At 36.9% G+C, this 24,553-nt stretch overlaps 1 protein-coding gene across 8 annotated transcripts in view; it reads right to left on the reverse strand.

The window, feature by feature from the left end:
- Window positions 1–24,553, reverse strand: part of ASPP (Ankyrin-repeat, SH3-domain, and Proline-rich-region containing Protein) — a 309,410-nt gene that overhangs the window by 67,872 nt on the left and 216,985 nt on the right. Inside the window, exon 1 of one of the 8 annotated variants that reach the window (XM_065358733.1) lies at window positions 16,663–16,695. The exons of 6 other annotated variants lie outside the window; for them this stretch is intronic. In XM_065358733.1, the coding sequence (XP_065214805.1) occupies window positions 16,663–16,680 (18 nt within the window). In that variant the 5' untranslated portion in view covers window positions 16,681–16,695. Of the gene's footprint in view, window positions 1–16,649; window positions 16,696–24,553 lie in introns of those variants that run through there. One more of the 8 variants, XM_065358735.1, reaches the window with a different exon arrangement.

Consider the following 24,553-nt stretch of genomic DNA (forward strand, 5'->3'; position numbering starts at 1 on the left):
GGGATGGCAGAGGCTCGGAGGGCACTGAGGGATCAGGTTCAAAAAATAAATAGAGATTTGAACAGGCATTTTGACCATCTTTAGGGGCACCTGCAAGGGATTCACAGGAGCAGGCTTGAAAAAAAAAACAATAATTTGAAATGAGGGTACACGAATTAGCATGTAATAATTATTGATATTCGTTTACTTTTAGCGTTTGTGTAGATTTTTAGCAAAATTCAGAGGCCACTATACCCCCAGAAATGTTGTGGTATAACTTTGGAAAATATTTGTTAAGAAACCAGAAAAACGTTGTCATAGTAATTTTTTCAACTTTTCAAAAGGTGACTGACATATTTTTCATTTGACATGAAAAGCTGAGCTTTCACTGCGAAAGGATTATTTCAAGTTTTTAAAAATTTTATTGACTGATTTCGACAAGTTCAATTGGTCTACATCAAAATTTGACAGTTCTTCAAGAAATAGGAAATAATGACTGTGTGGATGTTACTTCATTCTAAACCAAGAAAGCATTCAAATTCTTATAAAACAAAATGCTCAAGTACGTATACAGCAAGAATTATGACTTGGCCTCTGACTCGGATTTGGATTTTTATTCCATTTCTTGTTTAGTACCAGCGAATGATAATTTTTGAGCATCGAGTGGTTTTCGTATTCTTCAGGTATTTTAAATCATCTCAGACTATTCTCAAGAGATTTTCTAAAACCTAGAAGGTAGTGACCTTAAATGTTTTCAAATTTTTTGACCCCAAAACGACCTTAAAATCTTTTTTTAAGTTTTGAAATCACTGCGGTAGAGTGAACCCACATTCGAGAAGAAATACCCAAAAAATAGTTTACCTAAATTATTCGGTGTATTTTCTATCTCTGATAAGTCTTTCAAAATTTTTTCGAATGGTGACCACTTTGATGTATGTACTTACCACAAAAATCATTTTAAAACACTTTTTTTTGTCATAAATGCTCAAGTATACTCATTGTTAGATGGATCCACCCGAACCGAGATTTTCTAATTTCAAAGAAACTAAGTTGAATCTAAAGAATTCAATAAAAACTCCGTAAACACGATTTTAGAAGCAGAGACAAGCCATCAGCTATTCGCTGATTGCAAGAGAGTTTTTGCATTTACCTTTTGCTTATTGGGTGATCTAAATTCTAATGCTGTATGCTTTTGAATAGTTCTTCAACAAATCTCGATTTGTTTTTCGTTGTTGAAAAAAAAAATGAAAGTAACCCGCCAAAGTTATATCTACAATTTCAGTTTTGGCTTATTACATACTTCCTCACCGTTTTATCTTCATTTTCATATCAATATTATCTACAATAAAGTTTTGAATTGAAATCGGAATTTAGAAACAAATAAACGTAGCTAATTATTTTTGCATATTGCTTAGCATTTTAAAATTCTGCTCGACGACAAAGTTTTGAATTGAAATCGGAATTTAATTTTTGCATATTGCTTAGCATTTTAAAAATCTACACGAGGACGACGATGACGACGACGACCATGAAAAAGTGGTTACAATAGAGTTTTTTCGCGCTTCAGGGAAAAACTCTAAAAATCGTTGAAAGGGGCGCCATTAAACACCAACCAACGATAGTAGGTACTGTTCATTTTTGGTGCCGTTGCATTAGGAAATCAGAAAATTCCTAGAAACAATTCTGAAACTCTGCTAAAAGCTTCAGAATTGTTTAAATGAGGCTGTTTTTCAACTGAGAGGGTAAAGTAACTATCTCCACCGCTTTGTTTAAAAAAAAATTACACGAAAAGGTATAAAATGCCCAAAATAGTAGTAGCATTTTTTTTTTTTTTTTAAAAGTTCATCAATGAATTTCTGCCGCTAAAATTTTGGTTGCAGGAATTTTAGGATATATCCTTTAGATCCAGCTGAGTTTTGTTGAAATCAAAAGATTTGGGTTTAAATGATTCCAAACTATGTGTTGTAATATGGTTTTTACCTCGTACATACTGGACTGGCCACCACTCCAAAAATTAAAAAAAAAATTATCTATGGTAAAAAATACACCGAATAGCACTTATCCCTCTCTCTCAACAAGCAGGAAGCTCTTTTAAAACACTCGACTTGAAATAAACACCTTTGGCCCACCAAGACCATCTAAATTTATTTTACACGCACAAAATTAATATTACCTAATGACAACTCTAACGCGACGAATTTGCACAAAACCGACTGAAGAGTGAAGAGTCAAGCTTCCTCGAGCAGCGCCATATAAGCCAAATTACACAAACATAAACAAAACAATCTCGATGCTCATCTCAAATATACAGTACCTATACGGATACTAGACAGACACACACATAGCCAAATATGTATAAATGTTAAGTGAATAACTTGGTTACGCGGTTCTGAGTTTAAAATGGATCATACAACGAGATACATTAGTACAAGAGAGGAATCCAGCATAGTTTTGGACTGCAGGGTTCGTCAGGGTTGGAGTACACAATACACATACAGTACACAACTACAAATGCAATATCAGAGTAATATTTACTACTAGAAGAGTAAAGTACACTACGGGGCGAGAGAGATTTGTGTTGTTTTGGAATGTGTAAAAGAGCTTTTCAAACGTCTGCTTAAATCCAGCGTAAATAGCTTTCAACGTATAGTACACAGTTGATTTTGCACACCTAGCGCGATAATAAGACTAAACAAGGCTGTCGGCAGTTTGATCGAGTTAGTTTGCTAACATGTTAGTTGACTATATAGAAGAGAAACTTTTGCATACAAGGTGTCCTCAGTTCTTGTGCAGGATGAGGTGATATAGTTTCTGTGAAGAATGAGCCTGTGAGCAATACTCTCTCTATCACTAATGCATCTTGTAGGTAAACAAAATAATCATTTTTAGATGTCTTAACGGTCACTTTGTACTTTTTTGATACATCCAAATTTGATAAAATAATCGTCATATTTATGATAAGTACAACATTGCTTACAAAACTAAGTAAGTAACTTTCAATGCTGCTTTTAGTTTGAAATATTTTTCATGAATAACATTTTCTGTTCAATTTTTCAAAATACCTACCTACGAGTACTATGTATTACAACTGTGGGAATCGATTTGGATATATGAAAATAATTTGATTTTCACTTACTTTCAAGGTATCCTTTCAAGAAGTCCATTGTTCCAGCAAATTCCACTCAAATGCTACAAAATAGGATATTCCAGTTATATTTTTGTTGGAAAAAATAGCTCTACTGAAACTGATCAAATTGAGTAATGGAGGATTTTTTTTCAAAATTTGGTGTATAAAAATCACATTTGATAACTCGGGGTACCTTTAGAAATTACAGTAATGGCAGAACTTTTACGATAGGTACTCTAGAAGTAAACAGATACCAATTTTTCAGTTATCTAATATACTACATAATTCCTATAGTTTTGTTAGAATTTAAAAAATTTACGTTGAAAATTGAAACTCCTTGAATGCTTTAGATCGGTTGGAAATGAAGTTTTGTTTTTGGCAAATCAGTCATGTGGAAAACTACCTAGTGAGATACTTTTTGCCCTCAGATAACTCATGATAACACACATCATCCCTTGACATACTTTTTCAATTGAGACAGTGTTTGTAGTTCAATAATATTTTCTTTTCTTGCTGTCTCAAATAGGTTTTCATCATTTCTCTCCCTCTTGATGCAAGAGATCAAGGTGTAGCAATTTACAAAATTTCCACACCACACATCCCAACTGCCAGGCCATTCAGAGTGAAATTGAAATTATCAAAAACGATGCTCACAATCAGCTATAAGTACTTATTATTAGTGGTAAAATGAATGAGTTGATAGGTTCAAATTCTATCCAAAAATGCAGTTCTTTTCATGTCCTGCAAATTAAGATTTTGGATGTCTTGAGATGCAGGTTCAAATTCCATCAAAAATATAAGACATCACTTTATCAAAGCTGTTACTGATTTGAGTACCTTTTAAATCTTTTAAAGGAGCTAATCTCAAAACTCAACGTTTTAAAACTTGTGGACAGTAATAACACGGATCTCAACTAATTTCAAAGCACTAAAAATTAATGAAAATGCAGACCAAGTAACTTACACTTGATAAAATGATCATTCCACATCAAATCGCCGAACTCTTCTCACTTGAGACCGACAATTTTTTTTAATATGTATATTCTCAATTCTGTGTAGGTAGACCTCGATTTGCAACTCTTAAAATGCACTTTCAAAGGAGACTGTGACTGCAGTACTTAAATTGAGGAAAACCGGGATATTATAAGGTAGAAATTTAGAACTTAATCCAGTTTGTGGGTCCATGGAAATAAGCTTTTTGAAAAAGGTGACGAAAATCAGTGTTGCCAGCCTTTTAAACGTCAAAAATAGCTGGAAAAGTTGAAAAATAATATTTCTCCGTGGCGTCGCGTCTATGCTAAACAATTTCAAACATTATGAGAAAATACAATACCATGTACCTAGCATGATTTTGAGAGGAACATGAAAGACGTTCTTTCCCATTTTAGCCCCATTTTCAAAATTGAAGACGCAATAATTGATTAAAATATTCAAAGTGCTCTGGCTTCTTCAATTTTATTACAGACATACTTCGACCAAATATGATCTTCCACTTCTTTGTAAGTACATCATTCATAGTTCTACAAATTAGGGTAAATTAGTCGTTCGCCTAAAACTAGAACTGAAGGCGCTAGCTCGCTTGGTCATTTTGAAAACCTGATTAAGTATATGTATCATAATTCATTCAATTTTGAAGATAAGCAAAATGTGAATCAAACTTTTTTCTAGTTAAATTTGAGTTCAGGTAAACAATAAATTCAACCTAACTTAGTCACATCCACGTTTTGCCCGTACTTATCTAAAACCTAAAAGAACATTGCAAATTTCAATGTAATGAATCCCTTTCAATTTTCAAGATAGGCTAAAATTGAAAAGCACTTTTTTTATACTCATCTCGTCAAATTCTGAAACATATTATGTAATCACTATAGAATCTTTCTGTAATATCTTTTTTGAGGACGGATAATACAATTTTGAGAAATCAACATAACATCATCCACAATTTTGAATTTTGAATTTTCAAGATCTATAACCTAACTCACACTTTTGTTGTACCTATGAGTTGCATGCTGTGGTGTCAAGGAATTCAAATTAAAGTTCTCATACCCCCTCCTCTAGACCCCTCTTTTATTCTGAATCAGCCCTGTCTCAGAACTCTGTAAGTTAACCAATAATGGAAGACCATAAATTGTCACCCAGAAACACACTGTATATTGACGTGACTCTGACATACATCCATGTCAACTTGACGATCCCATAGCCAGGCTACTCAAAATTCGCGAATATTGAATCCAAGATCCGCGACCACAGCCACGCACCCCCATGACCTGGTTTTCGGGGCCAACTTAGAGCTTTCATTACTAGGTAATCCGTTGAAACGTCGTTTATAAATTTATATTACCAAATTAACCGAGAAGGGTAATACGGAATGTAAAATTGAACGCGAAGCGAGGCGAATATGGCAAACCATCGTCGTCGTAACAGCTCCCAACCAACAACATATTATACATATACATACACTTACTATACCTACTATAACTACACAGTAGTAGGATTCTTAAACGTATCAAATCTTCTTATAAGGATTATATTTAACGTTAATGCGTTCGGATAAGTACGCAGCTTAACGCCACAGCACCACCATCAGCGCCGAGACGATAGGTGGATTTTCTACCACCAGCCCTCACACATATTAGACTCGATAAAGAGGTTTCTGCTATAGGTAAGATCTCCGCCTCTCCGCCACTTCCACAGTAATACCTTCGAGTAGATAAGTATGCCTAAAGTAATTTAAACGACCATCTAATCGTTCGGCAAAGTAAAATTTTACCATTTTATTTTTATCCCTTTTTATACAAAAGGCTTTCACTTTTTACGAGAGACAAATTTATCAAATGATTTGAACCAGAGCGCGATTTTACAAAAGCCGACAGTCAGATTGCGCATCGTTCGTCGAGAACAAAAAGCCAGAGTGGAAAAAAAGAAAATAAAAGAAGAACCAATAACCCGTTATATAAAAATGTGGCCGTGTATTCAAATGCGACCAAAAGAGTTTTCTTCTTCAAAAGAAATACCTATAACACAACATACACGTTATACTCGTACGTACGTACGTACGTAGACTTGGGAAACCGAGGGGGGCAGGGGAGGAGGCGCGTTGGCGTTTTTTCGCTTCTTGTTTCTTCTTCGTATGAAATATTTTTGTGTCTTTGAAAATTCACGCTTCGTTGGGTATTCTACATTTTACTTGGTATAGTATTTGCTCATTTTCAAGTACGACTATGAGAAAAAAAAAGAATAGAAAAGAAAGGAAAAGAGGAAAAGGCGTGCGAAGACATTTCTCCGTAGAATGTATTGCCGTACTTTTTAATTTCGCCAGTCGTGAAAGAATTTAAATTTTTACCGTTTACAAGAACGTGGTATCGTTTTCTACCCAATTTTCTCTATTGAAAATTTTTGCGGCTTCGAACGGACTCGTCGACCGCCAACATTAAGACCTTATTAGATCGACCGAAGTTCAATACTTGGTATACTTGAATTGTTGATGTTTGCAGCACGTTTCTTTCGACTACATTTCGAGCTAATTTCAAAATTAAATTTATACCGAGAGAAAGAATTTCGATGCAGTATTCAAGCACCAATTTATATTCAAAATTTTGCAGTTATTACATTTGTGACTTCATATCTCATTTCCAACTTTCGAGATTTGATGACTCATTCTCTCCAAAATGCATGGGCATCTTCCGACGTTGAAAAAAAAGTCAAAATAGAAGAAAAATTCGATGTACGTAAATCATGACACAGAGATTTTGAATTTTTTTCTTTCCCCGAATGCTCCTTAATAAGCACAACAAAATAATAAAAATTAAAATATGCAATTAGTTTGGAGGACATTTTTTTAAATATGAGATCTTTTCAGTTCGTATTCCTCTCTGAATAGAAAGAAAGTTAGAGGGGATCGAAGCCTCAGGAGGCCAAGAAATCTCAACTCAACATATGTCACACAATTCCGTGGCACAAGGTTTCTTATTCAAATTCTTTCAAAAGCTCTTTATTTCGTTTCTAACGAAGGGAGACTGAATTCAAAACGTATTTGAAGAAGCTAAAAAGTAATCAAAAATGAATAAAATTGTCTTAATTCATTGTTTTTTGATTTACCGTACTTACGGTAGATATTTGCATAGAGAAGATGAATTTTTGTATGTATGTATTTCTAACATATTATTTTGAACTAGGGGGGGGGGGAGGAACGAAGATGATACTAACAAGGAACCTTTTGAACTCACACTCTCCGATTAGAACGAAACGAAGCTAGATGGAAAGAGCATGTCTCAAAACCCTCCTACCCAACATTTCAGTTTCTAAAGTAGATTTTTGAATTTTTGGTAAATTTTTGAATTTTTTTTTGAGGGCAATTTTCAAACTTTTTCACGAGATATAAATTTTTTGAACAAAGTGAACCGATATGAATAACTTCAATTCAACTCTCGCATCCACAATATTACTAACTAGTTTTGTGCTATTTTGGAGCCATCTAGCAATTTTTCAATTTTTTCCAGAAATTTCAAATCGCTCTGGAGGGAGTCAAAAATGAACTTAGAACGTATAACTCTGGTTGCTGCTTACTGGGCACCCATTCGACCGTTTCATGTGGTTATTTCAAAATTCCGGGGTGCCAGTGTAGAATTAGATTTTTGACAAATTACTTACTTAATTTATAAATCCAACTAAAAAAAAAACAAAAAAACAAATATTCAAAGAAAGTATTTAACGAGCGACTTTTTCCCGCAAGATATCGTCTGGTGTTTCTACACGATCATCGAACTCGGAAACAATCGCAAATTGATTTTTTTTGCCCCTCCAGAGCAATTCGAAATTTCTGGGGAACAAATTGAAAAATCGCCGAAGACTTCAGATTGATACAAAATGCGTGGCTGTTGATGTGTGAGAGTTGAATTGAAAAAAGGTATTCATATTAGTTTACTTTGCTCAAAAAAAATTCATATTTCATGAAAAAGCTTAAAAATTGCCTATAAAACAGCTTTTTTGAGTTTTTTCAAATTTTCAAAAATCCGAAAATTGACTAGATAATGTAGAACCTGAAATCTTGGCTATGAAGGTTATAGAACATGCTTTCTTGAAATAGCTGACTTTTGTTCATCGGGAGCGTGAGTTCAGAATGTTCCCTTAGAATAATTTCAGCTGACATAAGGAAAAAACTGAAAGGAAAAAAATGGAAATTTCTTAAACATTTCATTTCAGAATGATGATTTTCTCATTCTTTGAATATGAGAAATCTGGCATTCTGAAACCCATCATTTTAAGTTCAGAAATGCTCGTCTTCGTAGGATTCATTATTTCACAGAACCGAAGCTCAGGACTCGGGAGTGACGATTTTTGGCCCACTTTTTATGTCGATCAAGATCGATGGTGCCTTGAGGTGCATATCTACCATACAATTAATCGAAAATTATTCTTCTAGGTATATTTTGATATTTCAAGACATAGGTAAGGTATTTTAATTGTTTTAATTTCGTAATTCGACCACAGATGAGTATATTTTAAACAAATAAAACCAGGGGAAAAAAGCCAAGCAAATCGAGACTATTTTTTCCAATTTCTAAAAATCCATATTACAATTAAATTTTTCCACGCACGAGAACTAACGCTACTGCGATTATCAAATTCATCGGGTGAAAGCGTACCTGACAAGTAAGTAGTTTTATTTCACGCCAACCACGACGAAATTACAAGTGGGTCATTCCATGCCAAATCGGCGGATTTTTGCACGAGGGGTCTTCGATTTTTTTCAAAATCAGATCATTTGTAGAGGTCATCAAACGATGACGAATGACGCAAACCGGACATTTTTTCGATTTTTTTTTGACGGAGCTGTGACGCTTCAAAGTTCTCCAAAATGGCCGAAAATGGAAAATTTCAGTTGCAAATTGCTCCGGTTGTACGTGGTATAGAATTTTGAACTTTTTTTCAAATTGTAGTACTTTGAGAGGGTAATCGACGAGTGATGTCAAAATCAGTGTTGCAACTTTCAAAAACCTAAAAAAGTCGATTTTAAAACTTATAATTTAAATATAACCATGATGTCCGCAAGTAAAAATTCTGAAAAAATTCTCAGTTTTAGTCCTTTTTATGTAGAATAACATATCAAAAAATTGGAGGGGCCTTTTTTTTCATTTTCGAGAAAAAAAATTACAAGTTTTACAATTGCTGCAAATGTACCATCAGAAACCTAAAAAATGAAAATTTTTGCATTTTTGAAATATTTTACCAATGTGTGGACGATAATGTGAAAAAAATCCCCCTCCCCCCAATTTGTCGACAAATTGACGAAAAATGCATATATTTCACTCTTGAAATAAAAATTTATAGCACGAAAAATGTCAATTCATTGACAAATGGGGGTGTGAGATACTATCATGCCGACATTTGGTGTACGTGTGAAGTACAGAAATCACTGGCTGGTGATTTCTAAGTACTTTGTCAACAACATCTGTTGTTGACAAATACTTTTTGGTAAGTACGTTTCTGACCGCGCAACAGAACGTACGTTCATCGTTTAAATAAATCATTTCCGCCTTTGGTTAATGTTCGAATCTTTTTATGTAAAATTAATCTTATGATTCTTTTTATCGTATAATACTTTTCTTAATATGTAATTGAATATCTTTTGTTTCAAGAATTGTGTTAAAAAACTATTAAAATAAACTCTTTACCGTTCGCGAATTGGTGTTGACTACATTATTCGCGAATTCATGTGAAACTTATCTTCCTTCGGAAAGAGCAGACTGAGTAAGTGACTACTTTGCTACCCAGGGGATATTTCGTGGAAATATCTCAACGAGTTATCTTTTACCGTTTTCCGCAAGGAATCTCTAAGCTGTACTCTCATGTCTATCTCTCTCTTTTCTTCTTGATTCGAAAGAAAGAGAAAAAAAAAAAAAAGAGGAGAGTACAGCTTAGAGATTCCTTGCGGAAAACGGTAAAAGATAACTCGTTGAGATATTTCCACGAAATATCCCCTGGGTAGCAAAGTAGTCACTTACTCAGTCTGCTCTTCACTTATAACTACGTTATTTTCCGATACAGCTGTATCTGGAAAATTTTGCACGTTTTGATCGCTATTGACGTTGGTGTTGGCAGATATGTTCAAGAGCGAGTGATTGTCGATCGGTTGAGTATTGATTGGTTTAAGATTTATCGAACTGTCTTCCTGTGCAGCTGTACTTGAAATCTGTTCGATAGATTGTTGGATTGATTCGCTTGGTGGTTTTTCGACGGTTACCATGCCTAAGTGTAGAGCTACGTTTAGCGGTACGTTATATACAGGTGGTTGGTTCATATTACGATTTCTCGCCATCGAAACTGGGATCGGAACGTAGTTTTGGCGAATTTGTTCCACTGGTTTCTCGTAATAACGCGGATCGTGGTATGGCCCATTTACGTCTACGAACACAACACCAACAACTTCGGGGATGTTATGGAAATTTGGCAATTGATCAATGTGGATCTGAAAATCATCAATGTTTTCAGCCCAATTGGTATTGAAAACATTTTCATATTCCAGAAATTTTTCTTCGTCCTGCCCTTCGTATACAATCATCGGTAATAGAAGAATTTCACGAACTTTTTGTTTATTCAGATTGATTAATAACGTTCAGAATAACTCAAAAAATGTGTAGGAAGACATCCCGCGATGCATATCGAAATTCCCAATTGCGATCATCATTCGGTACGGTACATAATCAAGTTCACCTTTCGTGATTTTGTCAAAATATTTGATTAAATCGATAATGGACAGGTCCCTTCGGTATGCATCTGTGTCCAAATCATCCTTGAATTCCTGAAGAGCTACTATATATCGCGCAATTCCGTTCGCGTGGCCGTCTCCGATAATTAAAATATTCATGGCGAATATTACGATACGGAAAATACCCTCTTCCACTTGACGAGCAGCTGCCGTAAACTGGAATGGGTGCGCGTTATTTGGATACCATGGAGCTAATTCGGAAGCATCAGAACCATATCGTTCTTTATATCGACGATCGTATTTGTCTCTTTTCGCGTTTTTTGGTGTTGCTGGAGATGTTACGTTCTTGGTTGTTGACGGCGATGTTCTTATCGATGGTGTTGGGGTCAATGCTCTCGCACTTGATGTCGATTTTGTCGCATATTTTGGTTCTGGTGATTTGGTCAGTGGTTGTGAACATGTCTGGTAACTTGATAACGGTACAGATGATTTCGAATTTGATGCCGTGTGCTTCGCGTCATTTTTCGGCTTTGTTGATTCGTACGTTGTTTTACGAGTCCCTCTTTGGGACTCGTCGGATGGAAAGGGCTGTCGAACGTACCTATGATCTCGGTTAGGATTATAGTTCGAGCTCCATCTTACGGAGTCGTATTTGTCACTCTTGTCTGACTCTGACCCACTGCGATGTGACGTTCTTTTTTCCGGTTTTCTGTCGTATCCTGTGTGACGATTTTGATATTGATTGTAAAGAGGAGATCGTTTCGTATTATCGGTTGATTTATCGTAGTATTGATTCGCATCTTCGCCTCTTGCTCTCTTGTATTCGTTATCGTTCTTCGGGATTGTGTAGCTGCTGTTGGACGCTTTTGATGTTGACGAACCGGATGTTTCAGTATTAGTATTCGTGACAGTTGTCTCGGTATTAATATTTGCTTTCTCTTTTAGCGATTTCAGATAAGCTTCTTCAGCTTCTTTTTTGCTCTTGAGTTTCAGAGCAACAATGTCGGCTTGTATCCCAAAAGGACTCTGGTTAAAGTGGACCGCTCTAGGTCTAACTTGCTGATTTGGGTTGGCGAACGTGAAATTAGAAGCTGATACTGCTTGGAGTCGCTCTGTGATATTCGGTTGATTATAAAAATTTGAACTCATGCGTTGATGCATATATGGAAAGCCAGGTGGCGGTTTATGTACAACCGTCGATGGAATAGATTGTTTGTTCGATGAAATTTGCGTAGTTGTGGCAGCACCGAAGATGTTCGTCATGGTAGCAGTAACCGTCGGATTTGTATTTGTGATGCACGTAGGCGCCGAAGACGTTACAGTTGTAACGTTTGTTGGCGTATCGCGTTTGGTTCTTTCACTTGGTGTAATGTTACAGTGAAATCGATTACTTTGACGTCGTGAACTGTAAATAAACGTTTACAGTTCTCTCGCATACACGTTCCACATTCTGTTAATATTGCAGGCCTTCTGCCTTTATTGAGAGGTTGGTTCGGTGCTGGGACTAACGATTCCTTGCATTTTTCACAGGCTGCAATCGAATACTGGTGGATGATGTCTGGGTCTGCAATATTAACTGAATGTGGACACGCGTACCACATCAAGTGTGTGACTGAAATTTACGCAAAATCCGGTGACGTAAATATGGAAGGAATCGCAGTCGGAGCGTGTATGCGGGAGAACTGTAAACGTTTATTTACAGTTCACGACGTCAAAGTAATCGATTTCACCGTAACATTACACCAAGTGAAAGAACCAAACGGGATGTGGGTTTCCAAGGTGGAATTATTGGCGGAACGACAGGCGAATGAAGAATTTCGCGAAATAGTGAAACAAAAAGCAGACAAATTACACCAACGATGCGAAAAAGCTGAAAGCGAACTAGAAGCGTTAAAAATCAAGAACGAACGGTTAGCTGAAGAACTCAAATTGGCAAAAATCACCAAGACTACCATTATTTCCGACAAGTTGAGCAGCTGGTTTGATGTAAAGACGCCAACAAACGTTACAACTGTAACGTCTTCGGCGCCTACGTGCATCACGAATACAAATCCGACGGTTACTGCTACCATGACGAACATCTTCGGTGCTGCCACGACTACGCAAATTTCATCGAACGAACAATCTATTCCATCGACGGTTGTACATAAACCGCCACCTGGCTTTCCATATATGCATCAACGCATGAGTTCAAATTTTTATAATCAACCGAATATCACAGAGCGACTCCAAGCAGTATCAGCTTCTAATTTCACGTTCGCCAACCCAAATCAGCAAGTTAGACCTAGAGCGGTCCACTTTAACCAGAGTCCTTTTGGGATACAAGCCGACATTGTTGCTCTGAAACTCAAGAGCAAAAAAGAAGCTGAAGAAGCTTATCTGAAATCGCTAAAAGAGAAAGCAAATATTAATACCGAGACAACTGTCACGAATACTAATACTGAAACATCCGGTTCGTCAACATCAAAAGCGTCCAACAGCAGCTACACAATCCCGAAGAACGATAACGAATACAAGAGAGCAAGAGGCGAAGATGCGAATCAATACTACGATAAATCAACCGATAATACGAAACGATCTCCTCTTTACAATCAATATCAAAATCGTCACACAGGATACGACAGAAAACCGGAAAAAAGAACGTCACATCGCAGTGGGTCAGAGTCAGACAAGAGTGACAAATACGACTCCGTAAGATGGAGCTCGAACTATAATCCTAACCGAGATCATAGGTACGTTCGACAGCCCTTTCCATCCGACGAGTCCCAAAGAGGGACTCGTAAAACAACGTACGAATCAACAAAGCCGAAAAATGACGCGAAGCACACGGCATCAAATTCGAAATCATCTGTACCGTTATCAAGTTACCAGACATGTTCACAACCACTGACCAAATCACCAGAACCAAAATATGCGACAAAATCGACATCAAGTGCGAGAGCATTGACCCCAACACCATCGATAAGAACATCGCCGTCAACAACCAAGAACGTAACATCTCCAGCAACACCAAAAAACGCGAAAAGAGACAAATACGATCGTCGATATAAAGAACGATATGGTTCTGATGCTTCCGAATTAGCTCCATGGTATCCAAATAACGCGCACCCATTCCAGTTTACGGCAGCTGCTCGTCAAGTGGAAGAGGGTATTTTCCGTATCGTAATATTCGCCATGAATATTTTAATTATCGGAGACGGCCACGCGAACGGAATTGCGCGATATATAGTAGCTCTTCAGGAATTCAAGGATGATTTGGACACAGATGCATACCGAAGGGACCTGTCCATTATCGATTTAATCAAATATTTTGACAAAATCACGAAAGGTGAACTTGATTATGTACCGTACCGAATGATGATCGCAATTGGGAATTTCGATATGCATCGCGGGATGTCTTCCTACACATTTTTTGAGTTATTCTGAACGTTATTAATCAATCTGAATAAACAAAAAGTTCGTGAAATTCTTCTATTACCGATGATTGTATACGAAGGGCAGGACGAAGAAAAATTTCTGGAATATGAAAATGTTTTCAATACCAATTGGGCTGAAAACATTGATGATTTTCAGATCCACATTGATCAATTGCCAAATTTCCATAACATCCCCGAAGTTGTTGGTGTTGTGTTCGTAGACGTAAATGGGCCATACCACGATCCGCGTTATTACGAGAAACCAGTGGAACAAATTCGCCAAAACTACGTTCCGATCCCAGTTTCGATGGCGAGAAATCGTAATATGAACCAACCACCTGTATATAACGTACCGCTAAACGTAGCTCTACACTTAGGCATGGTAACCGTCGAAAAACCACCAAGCGAATCAATCCAACAATCTATCGAACAGATTTCAAGTACAGCTGCACAGGAAGACAGTTCGATAAATCTTAAACCAATCAATACTCAACCGATCGACAATCACTCGCTCTTGAACATATCTGCCAACACCAACGTCAATAGCGATCAAAACGTGCAAAATTTTCCAGATACAGCTGTATCGGAAAATAACGTAGTTATAAGTGAAGAGCAGACTGAGTAAGTGACTACTTTGCTACCCAGGGGATATTTCGTGGAAATATCTCAACGAGTTATCTTTTACCGTTTTCCGCAAGGAATCTCTAAGCTGTACTCTCACAGGGGGAGGGGAATTTTTCACATTATCGTCTACACATTGGTAAAGTATTTCAAAAATGCAAAAATTTTCATTTTTTAGGTTTCTGATGGTACATTTGCAGCAATTGTAAAACTTGTAATTTTTTTTTCTCGAAAATGAAAAAAAAGGCCCCTCCAATTTTTTGATATGTTATTCTACATAAAAAGGACTAAAACTGAGAATTTTTTCAGAATTTTTACTGGCGGACATCATGGTTATATTTAAATTATAAGTTTTAAAATCGATTTTTTTAGGTTTTTGAAAGTTGCAACACTGATTTTGACATCACTCGTCGATTACCCTCTCAATGTACTACAATTTGAAAAAAAGTTCAAAATTCTATACCACGTACAACCGGAGCAATTTGCAACTGAAATTTTCCATTTTCGGCCATTTTGGAGAACTTTGAAGCGTCACAGCTCCGTCAAACAAAATCGAAAAAATGTTCGGTTTGCGTCATTCGTCATCGTTTGATGACCTCTACAAATGATCTGATTTTGAAAAAAATCGAAGACTACTCGTGCACAAATCCGCCGATTTGGCATGGAATGACCCAAGTACGATTATCAATTGCATAAACATACCGCTACAGTAATTCCTCGGTAGAAACACTCGACGTCCTCTTGAATGAACATACCGTAATTTCGTCCACTTGGTCATTCCATTACTCTCTCTTCATACTGTACAAGGCGACCACTCCGCCAAACAGATTCTCATCTTCACTAAAAGCGAAATAGAGAAACGCAATCCTTATTTAAAAACATCTCATTGACCGAGACTTAATTAACCCTTTAGTAAAACAAGTCGTTGCTATCGAAAAAAGGTATAAATTTTTCTTTCGTTCTTTTGACACCATAAATTGTCGGCGAGCTGCCTCCCTCCCCCTCTTTCTCTCTCTGTCTGTCGTAGTAGAAAATTCGACGTGAAAACGAGCACTCCTCCGTGAAGAGGTAGATAGCTACAGCTAGCTAGATACAGATAGTACTACACTAAAACGAGACCATCTCTTTATCGACACGATGCGATGCGATGCGACGAACGACGAGTATATTATTAAAACGAGAGAAACGATACCCGCATATTGGAAAAACTTACCATCTCTATGGTATCTCTTTGATGTCGAGTTATCATTTTCTTGGTACGAGCCGAGACCAAAGTACAACTTTAATGTCATGATTGACTCTTTTTGATCGTCGATTCATAGGACATTTTTCAAAGCTAGTCGATATCCGAGGCGAGATACAATTTCCTGTACTCTCCCAACCCCTTGTAAACTTTCGTATTTTTAGGTACGAGTATTTCTCGCAATGTTTTTTTTTTTTTTTATTAAAGCTATATACCCGATACGATGCTTTTGTTCCTCGTAGGTATTATCTTTACGGATGATTTGATTTTTACATGTTAATTTACCTCGGTGTCTATTTTTTTTTTTTTTTTTTTTGAAGGTGAGGAAGCTGACGCGAGGAGCGAACAACAGAGCACGAAAAGGTGAAATGATCAACTTACTATAGAGCTTCAACTCTACCAAAAATTTTTAAATTCTAACCATTCGATCAAAAACAGGGATGCGACGATATCGTATCGATAATGCGATTCTTGGTCATACAACCAACAAAAAGTAAGTTTTCATTTTTTCCAACTGTTTTAAAAATGAATTACCATTGTTTGAGAGATAGTTACCGTAGGTACCTACGTAAATAAGAGTAGGCATTCAACTCCAGCGACAAACTCGAATACAGAAGTTCAATATGTACCATAGTCTATGCGTCTCGTATTCACTCACCGACTTTTAGGTCAAAACAAAACATTTTTAAATTCAAAACACAACAGCTTCAAGTCAGATTTATGCACTCACCTGTAAACAAAAGAAACATGTCCAACATTAGTTTAAAATAATAACATTACACTTCAACACAGATCGAGTATAATGAACAAGAGGCACCTCCCTACTTATTGTGTAACAGATATTCATACTTATTTTTTAAAATTAATTTTCGCCCTTCATTTCAAAGGTTGGGCGAAAAATGTGAAATGATTCAGAGTACAGAATCAAACCGCGAAAAACGCTGGTGTTATTTCATCCAGAAAAGTAACACAATAATGCATTAGGGTAGGTTGTCTTCGAATTTTTTTTAAAAGTTGGAGAACGAATTTGAAAAGAAGGCGGAGGATGGTATTAAAAGATCGTGGGGAGAATTTTGGGTCCCTGACTTGAACCTCCATCTGTCTGTCTTCCAAGGTTTCAAATTATGGAAATTTTCTTGAAAATTATTTTTTGACAATTTTCTTTATCACACATTTAAAATTAATAAACCAGTTTCTGCAATTTTTGTACTTTTTTCGAAGTTACACTTCACTTTTGGGTATGTTTAAAATCGTATACCCGTTTTAGTGATTGAAAACTCTGAAGAAGGGAGATGGCGCAGACATTTTTTTTCACTTTTAAATATGCTCGTACCTACATAAATATGTTTTACGATCAATCATCAGAAAACATGTAAAGGGAGGAATTGCGCCATTTTCCGTCGCTTAGGCGAGGGAAAATTGTTCTCCTTCTACCTTTCATTCGGTTTAATGTCAGTTCTCTTACGTAACCACGCTATCTAGCGGTTTAGTTCGCGCCAGTGAAGTGTTTTACGTTATCCGATCACAACACCAGTCAATCACGGACTCACTAAGCGAGAGCTTGGTTTCAATTCAATAGATAGGTCGAGGTACGGAGCCCTATCAGTACGTTCGACGTATGGAGCACGTACTTTCCATCTAATTATTACTGGGATATGGAATATCTTTTACGTAATGGACTATTGGATTGGATCGTGGTTACTCAAGGGATGAACTGCAGCATCTCTAAATTCTCTTCTTAGAGTCATTTATACTGGACCTGCCCTATCCGGCATGAATGCCCTTGTCCCTGGGTGGTGTTTATACACGCATTTGCGACTACTTGTACTCGCTTCCTTTAAATCAAATCGTAATTCTATTTACGTAATATACTAAGACTATATACATGCTGTGCTTAATAACCAATAAAGCTAATGTAACGTTATAGTCGACTGAGTATTCATTTTATTCATATATCAGTGTGCATAATTAATATTTCATATTTTATCTCCGAAGAGTAGGTATACGAGGCGGTAAATCGCCAGTGCCTATCTGTGCTAGCACTAGGTATAGGTATAACAAGGTCATAGGGTGAAGTTATACCATGTAGACACGTAGCACCTCAGGTGCAAGTAAATACTGTCTTTACATTTGGCGCCCAACGTGGGGCTCGAGTGCCATAAATGCCATAAAATTTCCATAGAAATTACGAAGATCCAAGGACCGAATTCCATCAACCAAGGTCAACTTCAGCACCCATACCTACTTTCCACATGTGTGTGTTTAGTTCATAAGATGTTATTTCATAAGTTTCTTGGACCATAAATCACCATAAAGAAATCATTTACGAAAGGATTTGATCCAGCAGTCAATGGATGGAAATATGGCACCATTTATGGTTCGCATTTATTTCATGTGTATTTTTACGTAATGGAAAATGAACTATCTGTTTTATCAGTTCGAGAAGATTTCATGTTTCGAGAAAATAGGAATGCGAGTTCGTTACCTATTTATCAAACAATGATATGGCAGTAAAATACAAGTTTCATATTTGCGTTCTATTGCACGAATATTTTTCAACCTATAAATAGATGGGGATTTCTACATTACATTATTTCAATATGTTCAACAACGCGAAATAGGTACCTACCTACGAGTCAGCGATTACTTTCGAATAAGCGGCATTGTTACGACAAAATTACGTTCAGACATGTTACCAAGATAGCGGAGGAACGTGATTCTTGCTGAATTTAATACAATAGAAATTGTGCTCAGGTTTTTATGGGAAAATACCAACTCTACAGGCATTGTATCTTGGCCTAATATCCCCACCATCGAGATTATTTATCTCTCACTTTCAACGGAGCTCCGAGCATACGATTCGACATTCGAATCATTATGTTTATTTCTTTCGTATGAAGAAGTTAACAATATCGCTCTCATTTGCGTAACTTAGCTCTTTGCTTTCGTTATATTTTCAAACTTACGTTTTCGTTAGTTTTGATTACAGATACCTTGTGTCTCTTGCGTAATTAATTGCATTCCAGTTCAGTTCAAGTTCCGGTCAAAAGGTTCAATTTATTGAAATGGATCCAAGTCAATCAAATAACGTGGGAAATGTCAATGGTCAATCCAATGGTCAAAACCAAGGCAACGTTCCAGTCAATCCAAACCAATCTGGATACTATGTTCAGCCCCAGGCTTACAATCCGAATATGACTCAGTGGCCGCATCCGCAATATTTTGCGAGTTCTACCCATATCATGCCTCAACAAGGTCAACCTCCGATACCATTTGGGACTCCTGGTTACTACTTTCCGAATCAACCCATGGCTTATGGTCTACCTCAGCCAATCCAATACATGGCTCCTAATCAAAGTAATCCTCAGTTGGTCCAGCCAATCCAAGGCACTCAATCGAACCCTCAGAGCCAAACTCCGAGTCAAGTTAATAATTCAGGTACCTCAAATGGTAACCAAACTGGCAACACTACTGTGGTTCCACACCCAACTGTTTCTCAACCTAGTACCTCAGCTCAAAATATACAAACGAGTTCGAGTACTCAGGGACAGAACACCAGTGTGAGCCAAGCCACTCAACCTTCGCCAACTCCTCAACGCATTGTGGATGGACATGGTCGTAGCTATCATCCAAAATCACGTAATTTTTCCAAGTATAGAGAAGATCTGAGAGCTGTCGATAAAACTATAGATCTTCCAGTTGTAAAGGCTTGTGCTAGATTCGTAACAGCTAGAGGGTATAAGATAGGAAAAAACGTTTCTAAAGTTTTGAACTTACGTAACGATGAAGAACAATCTCGTACCAGTCGTGCTCATAATAGTTTACTCGATGAACTGCATGAATCTATGAATAGACGCCCTCAAAGCCAACCTCCCCAACAGCAACACACTGCTACACCGCCTAATATTCCCAAACATGCTCACGAGGAAAGAGAAGAAAATGCCTTTACGCTTGAGCAAACTTTACAGTGGTGTGACTTTGACAATAGAGCTGCATGTGAAAACATAGGTAAGGATGTTTCCAACAAAAACTTATCCATAGCTGCTATTTTAGATCCTCCTAGGAGAGAAGGCCAAGCTGCACGTCGAGTATATAACTTTGATGCTCTGGATCATTCTTTAGAATTTGATGGTGTTGAAATAACAGTTCCAACCCCGACCGAAAATACTGAGCTACAAGACCACATCAAATGGTCCCTTGAGTGCAATGATGACCGTATCAAATCAACCGAAGATATGCAATTGCGTATACGCTCTCTTGAAAAGGAATTATCAGATACAAGAGAAGATATTAAGGATGTTTACAAAAGACTATCGTCCCAAATTGAAAGAGGATTTCTATACTTTCGCGAAGCTATGATCAAAGATACCCGCACAATAAAGAACCTATTTAATGAATCGCATAGACAAACCCAACACATCAACCATGTAGCATTTAGTGGTATGAGACTGGGACTCGCTGCTACAGACGAGATGGCTGAAATCAGACCTATGTGTGAAGATTTATTGGATGCCGCAGCTGACACGTACGAAGTTCTACAGCCTATGATTAGACGTTTCAATGAGATTAGTCCAGTCCCATTGTTTACCTCAAACGGTATACCTAATCCACCTCCATCCACTCCACAACCTCAAGTTACGAATCCCACGGTTCCGGCAATTATGTATCCACGACCACCACCAGTTTATAACAATACGATTCCGCCGAACATTACAACATCTAACGTTACATCAAATATCATACCACATGCTACGAATGTATCAACTCCCAGTAACGTTTCCAACACCAATAACGTAGTTGATTTAACTCAAGATCAGACTCCACCAGGTATTGAAATTATTAAAGAAAGTGGAAGGTTAGTTCAGACTAAGGAAGTTATGGAAAGTATGATTAACAACTCGGGTTTAATTTACAAAAAATCGAATGGTGAAGAACAGATAGTGGAATTCCAACTTGGAACGAATCATCTAATGAAAACACCTGATGCAAACCCCAGGCAACGGCAATTAAGTTATGAACTAGACATTGCGGAGAAAAATAATTACAAATTGAAATCAAAGAATATTTTTGACAACAGACATAGGTTAACCAACGCTAACTTGTTTGAAGTAATTTCGTTTGTCCTTAAATTTGAACAACAAATGTGTAATAAAGGTGCTTCCAACTCTCAGTATATTGAATTTTTCAACGAACTCTTAATCAGTGAGGCTGCTATTAACTGGAAGGACTCGCTCAAGCGGACGTTTACTTATTATTATAATCATCGTACCTCATTCATATTAACTATGTGGAATCAACAACAACACGAAAGTGCAAAAAATCATTTCCGTACGATCAATTTAGCGACTGATTCAACTAAGAGTTGGGCTCTAGATTTTTTAAAGTGGTACACTATCCTCGGTGATACAAACATGACTGATGATGATCTTATCTCTACCCTCTGTTCTGTTGTCCCTATTAATATGCAACATCATTTTGGTCTTGAAATTACCTGCAATAGAGTAACATTCGAGAAACGTATTCGTGATTTGACCATCAGGCAGTTGCCAACTTCGTTACGACAACCCAACCCGTTATTGTATCAATCAACTCCCATCCTTCCAGCCAAAAAGAACAAAAAATACGTCAAATTTGGTAAAGGTTCACAGAACAATTCGAAATCTAACCCGAATAACACTGGGGCATCCAATCAGACACCTGCAGGAGGTTCTGGTACGCAACCGCTTAGGACACAAGTTAACCATACCGATATTGCTCAGCCTTCATCATCTCAGATGAATCAAAACGATGAAGATGAATACCAACAACAAAATGATGAAAATTCAAAAAACGGGGAAGACTCCGACACATCAGCAGGAGAAGATGCGTCGGAGAACAACGACCAGGATTAAAGAATACGTTACGTAAGAAAAAAGAATTCCCTTTTTCGGAATACGAGTTTTTTGGGGATTCTTTAGCCCAAAAATTGTCTGAAATAGCTGACTGCGACATCACACCATCTACATATTTACGTAATGACATTGCACTTCGCGATTTATTACATCAAATTAAGAATAATAAGTATAATAAGAAACATGCTATTATTTCATTTGGTCAACGCGAACTGAACAGTAAATGGGTGGATTTCAGACAGTTCACTCAACTTGCCGATCAATTAATGGAAGCTCTTATCGATAAAAAATTCAAAGATATCGTCGTCTTGTTTCCATTAGTATTACCACCAAAGAATGATCTCCATAAAGTACCAACAACACGCTGGCATGCATTTCAAAAATTATTTTCAGCGTTGGGAAAGTTACGTAATGTGCGAGTTGTTTTCGAAACATCGTTAGTATTCACTTCAGTTAATCCACATCCTTCTCTTGATGGTAACTATATCGTCGATGAAGACATGAATGGTAACGTAAAACCCGATATAACGAAATTCTTCAAGAACAATGCAGGTATTTATTATCCAATTCAAAAGCTGAATGATAAATTGAAGGAAATTTTCACTGATGTAACATCTGACTCTAGTCCAATCAATATTCGTCATAAATCCAAGGATGAATCTGAAACAAGTAAAACTATCAACGAAGAATTAATCGAAGCTTATCGTGTTAAAGATTATGATTTTTCGAAACCTGATAATTATCATCCAACTTTTGACCTACCAGTCAATGCTTTCACCATAGATTTCCAACCGCCTATACCAGAACCCGAGTATGAATTTGATTACATTATTAATGCTACGCGTGAACAATTAGCAATATGGTATCATACGTATAAAACAGCTCATCTTAACGCCAAGCGAATCCATAATCAAATAATCAACACCGACGAAAACAATATTGAGAAATTAGTTGACATTGACGATCTGGAAATTGGTATCTACGACAATTCCGATGGTTTCTTCAAGCATGTACCATCCTCTAACATAATAGATCATAAATACAAGCATGACGGAAAGCGTTTCATTAAGTCGAAAGATCTTGAAGAAAACAAGAAAACACCAGCTTCTGAAACATTAATCGTAACTAAGGAATCGAGAGTTCTAAGTGATTACGATCTTTACCTCAAATGTAAGAACGTTGACATCAATGACTTCGAATACCCCTACGTTAAATTGGTTCAAGGAGTAGCAGGTTGTGGTAAAACTACGTACATATTGAGCAAACTTCGTCATGATGGTTCTGATTTGGTGTTATTTCCAACCAAAGAAGCTACAATTGATTTCCGTACCAGATTAGCTAAAAAATTGGGATTATCAATAGATGATGTTGAACTTTTACGCAATTATCGTACCATAGACTCATATTTAATGCACGGAAATGATTATCAATACAAACGTATCTTCATAGATGAGGCACTATTAGTCCATTTTGGTGAAGTACTATTTGCCATGATGAAATCTCGAGCTCAAAACGCCGTATTGATTGGAGATGATCGTCAAATTAAATACATCAATCGATCACCTTTAAGAAAAACACAATACCAATCAATACCCGATCAATTAATTGATGAAAGAGAACATCTGTCAACATCTTACCGATGTACACTTACCACTGCTAAATTACTCACCGATTTATACGAAGATGGCATGTTCTCAACATCAGTTGTACATTCAGAGATGGAAATCTTTGACTACTATTCAGTTGACACCATTCCACGGGTCTCTGGGGCACAGTATTTGGTATTCACGCAACATGAGAAGTCTATACTGGAAAACAGAAAGTTCAAAGTTAACACGATACACGAATATCAAGGCAAACAAAATGACCACATCATTATTGTACGTCTCAATAAACAACGTAATCCCGTTTATGAAAGCCTATCTCACGTAATTGTGGCTTTAAGCAGACACCGTAAAAAATTAGACTATCATACCGTCGATTCGAAGGATCTGTTATCATCGTTTATTCAACGAACGCATAACTTCACGATTCATGATTATATCAGTGTCAAAAAGGGTGATGGAGAAATTCCAAAGCAAAAATACACCAAACACACGTTAGATTACCGTACATCAAATATTAATCATATTTTCAACATTACTCAAAAAGGTGCTCAAAAGGATCCATCCGTGTTATCTCAATTAGATCGCACAGGTGTAGAAATCAAAACAACCGTAGTCAGTGTTGGCATTGGAAAAAACAATTACCCAGCACAGCTTGACACTGGGGCAACTCCTAACGTAATATCTGAAGAAACGGCAAAATATTTGATGGAAAATCACTCTGAAGATATGGATTACATTCCATTATCAGAACCAGTAGCTTGCGTGTTGGCTAATGAACAAATTGTAGAAACGGCTCATTATGCACTGGTACCAACCTTAAGATTTGGCAAACATACGTTGAAAATTCCTTTTTACGTTATGAAAAATTGTAATCAGGTATTTTTGATTGGAATGCAAACGATGATCCAACTCGGAATTGATCCTAGAATACACGAAGGAGTTGCCTATTGCCAGCCTACAC

The sequence above is a fragment of the Planococcus citri genome, chromosome 3, assembly GCF_950023065.1.
Source record: "Planococcus citri chromosome 3, ihPlaCitr1.1, whole genome shotgun sequence".
In the NCBI taxonomy this organism is placed as follows: Eukaryota; Metazoa; Arthropoda; class Insecta; order Hemiptera; family Pseudococcidae; genus Planococcus; species Planococcus citri.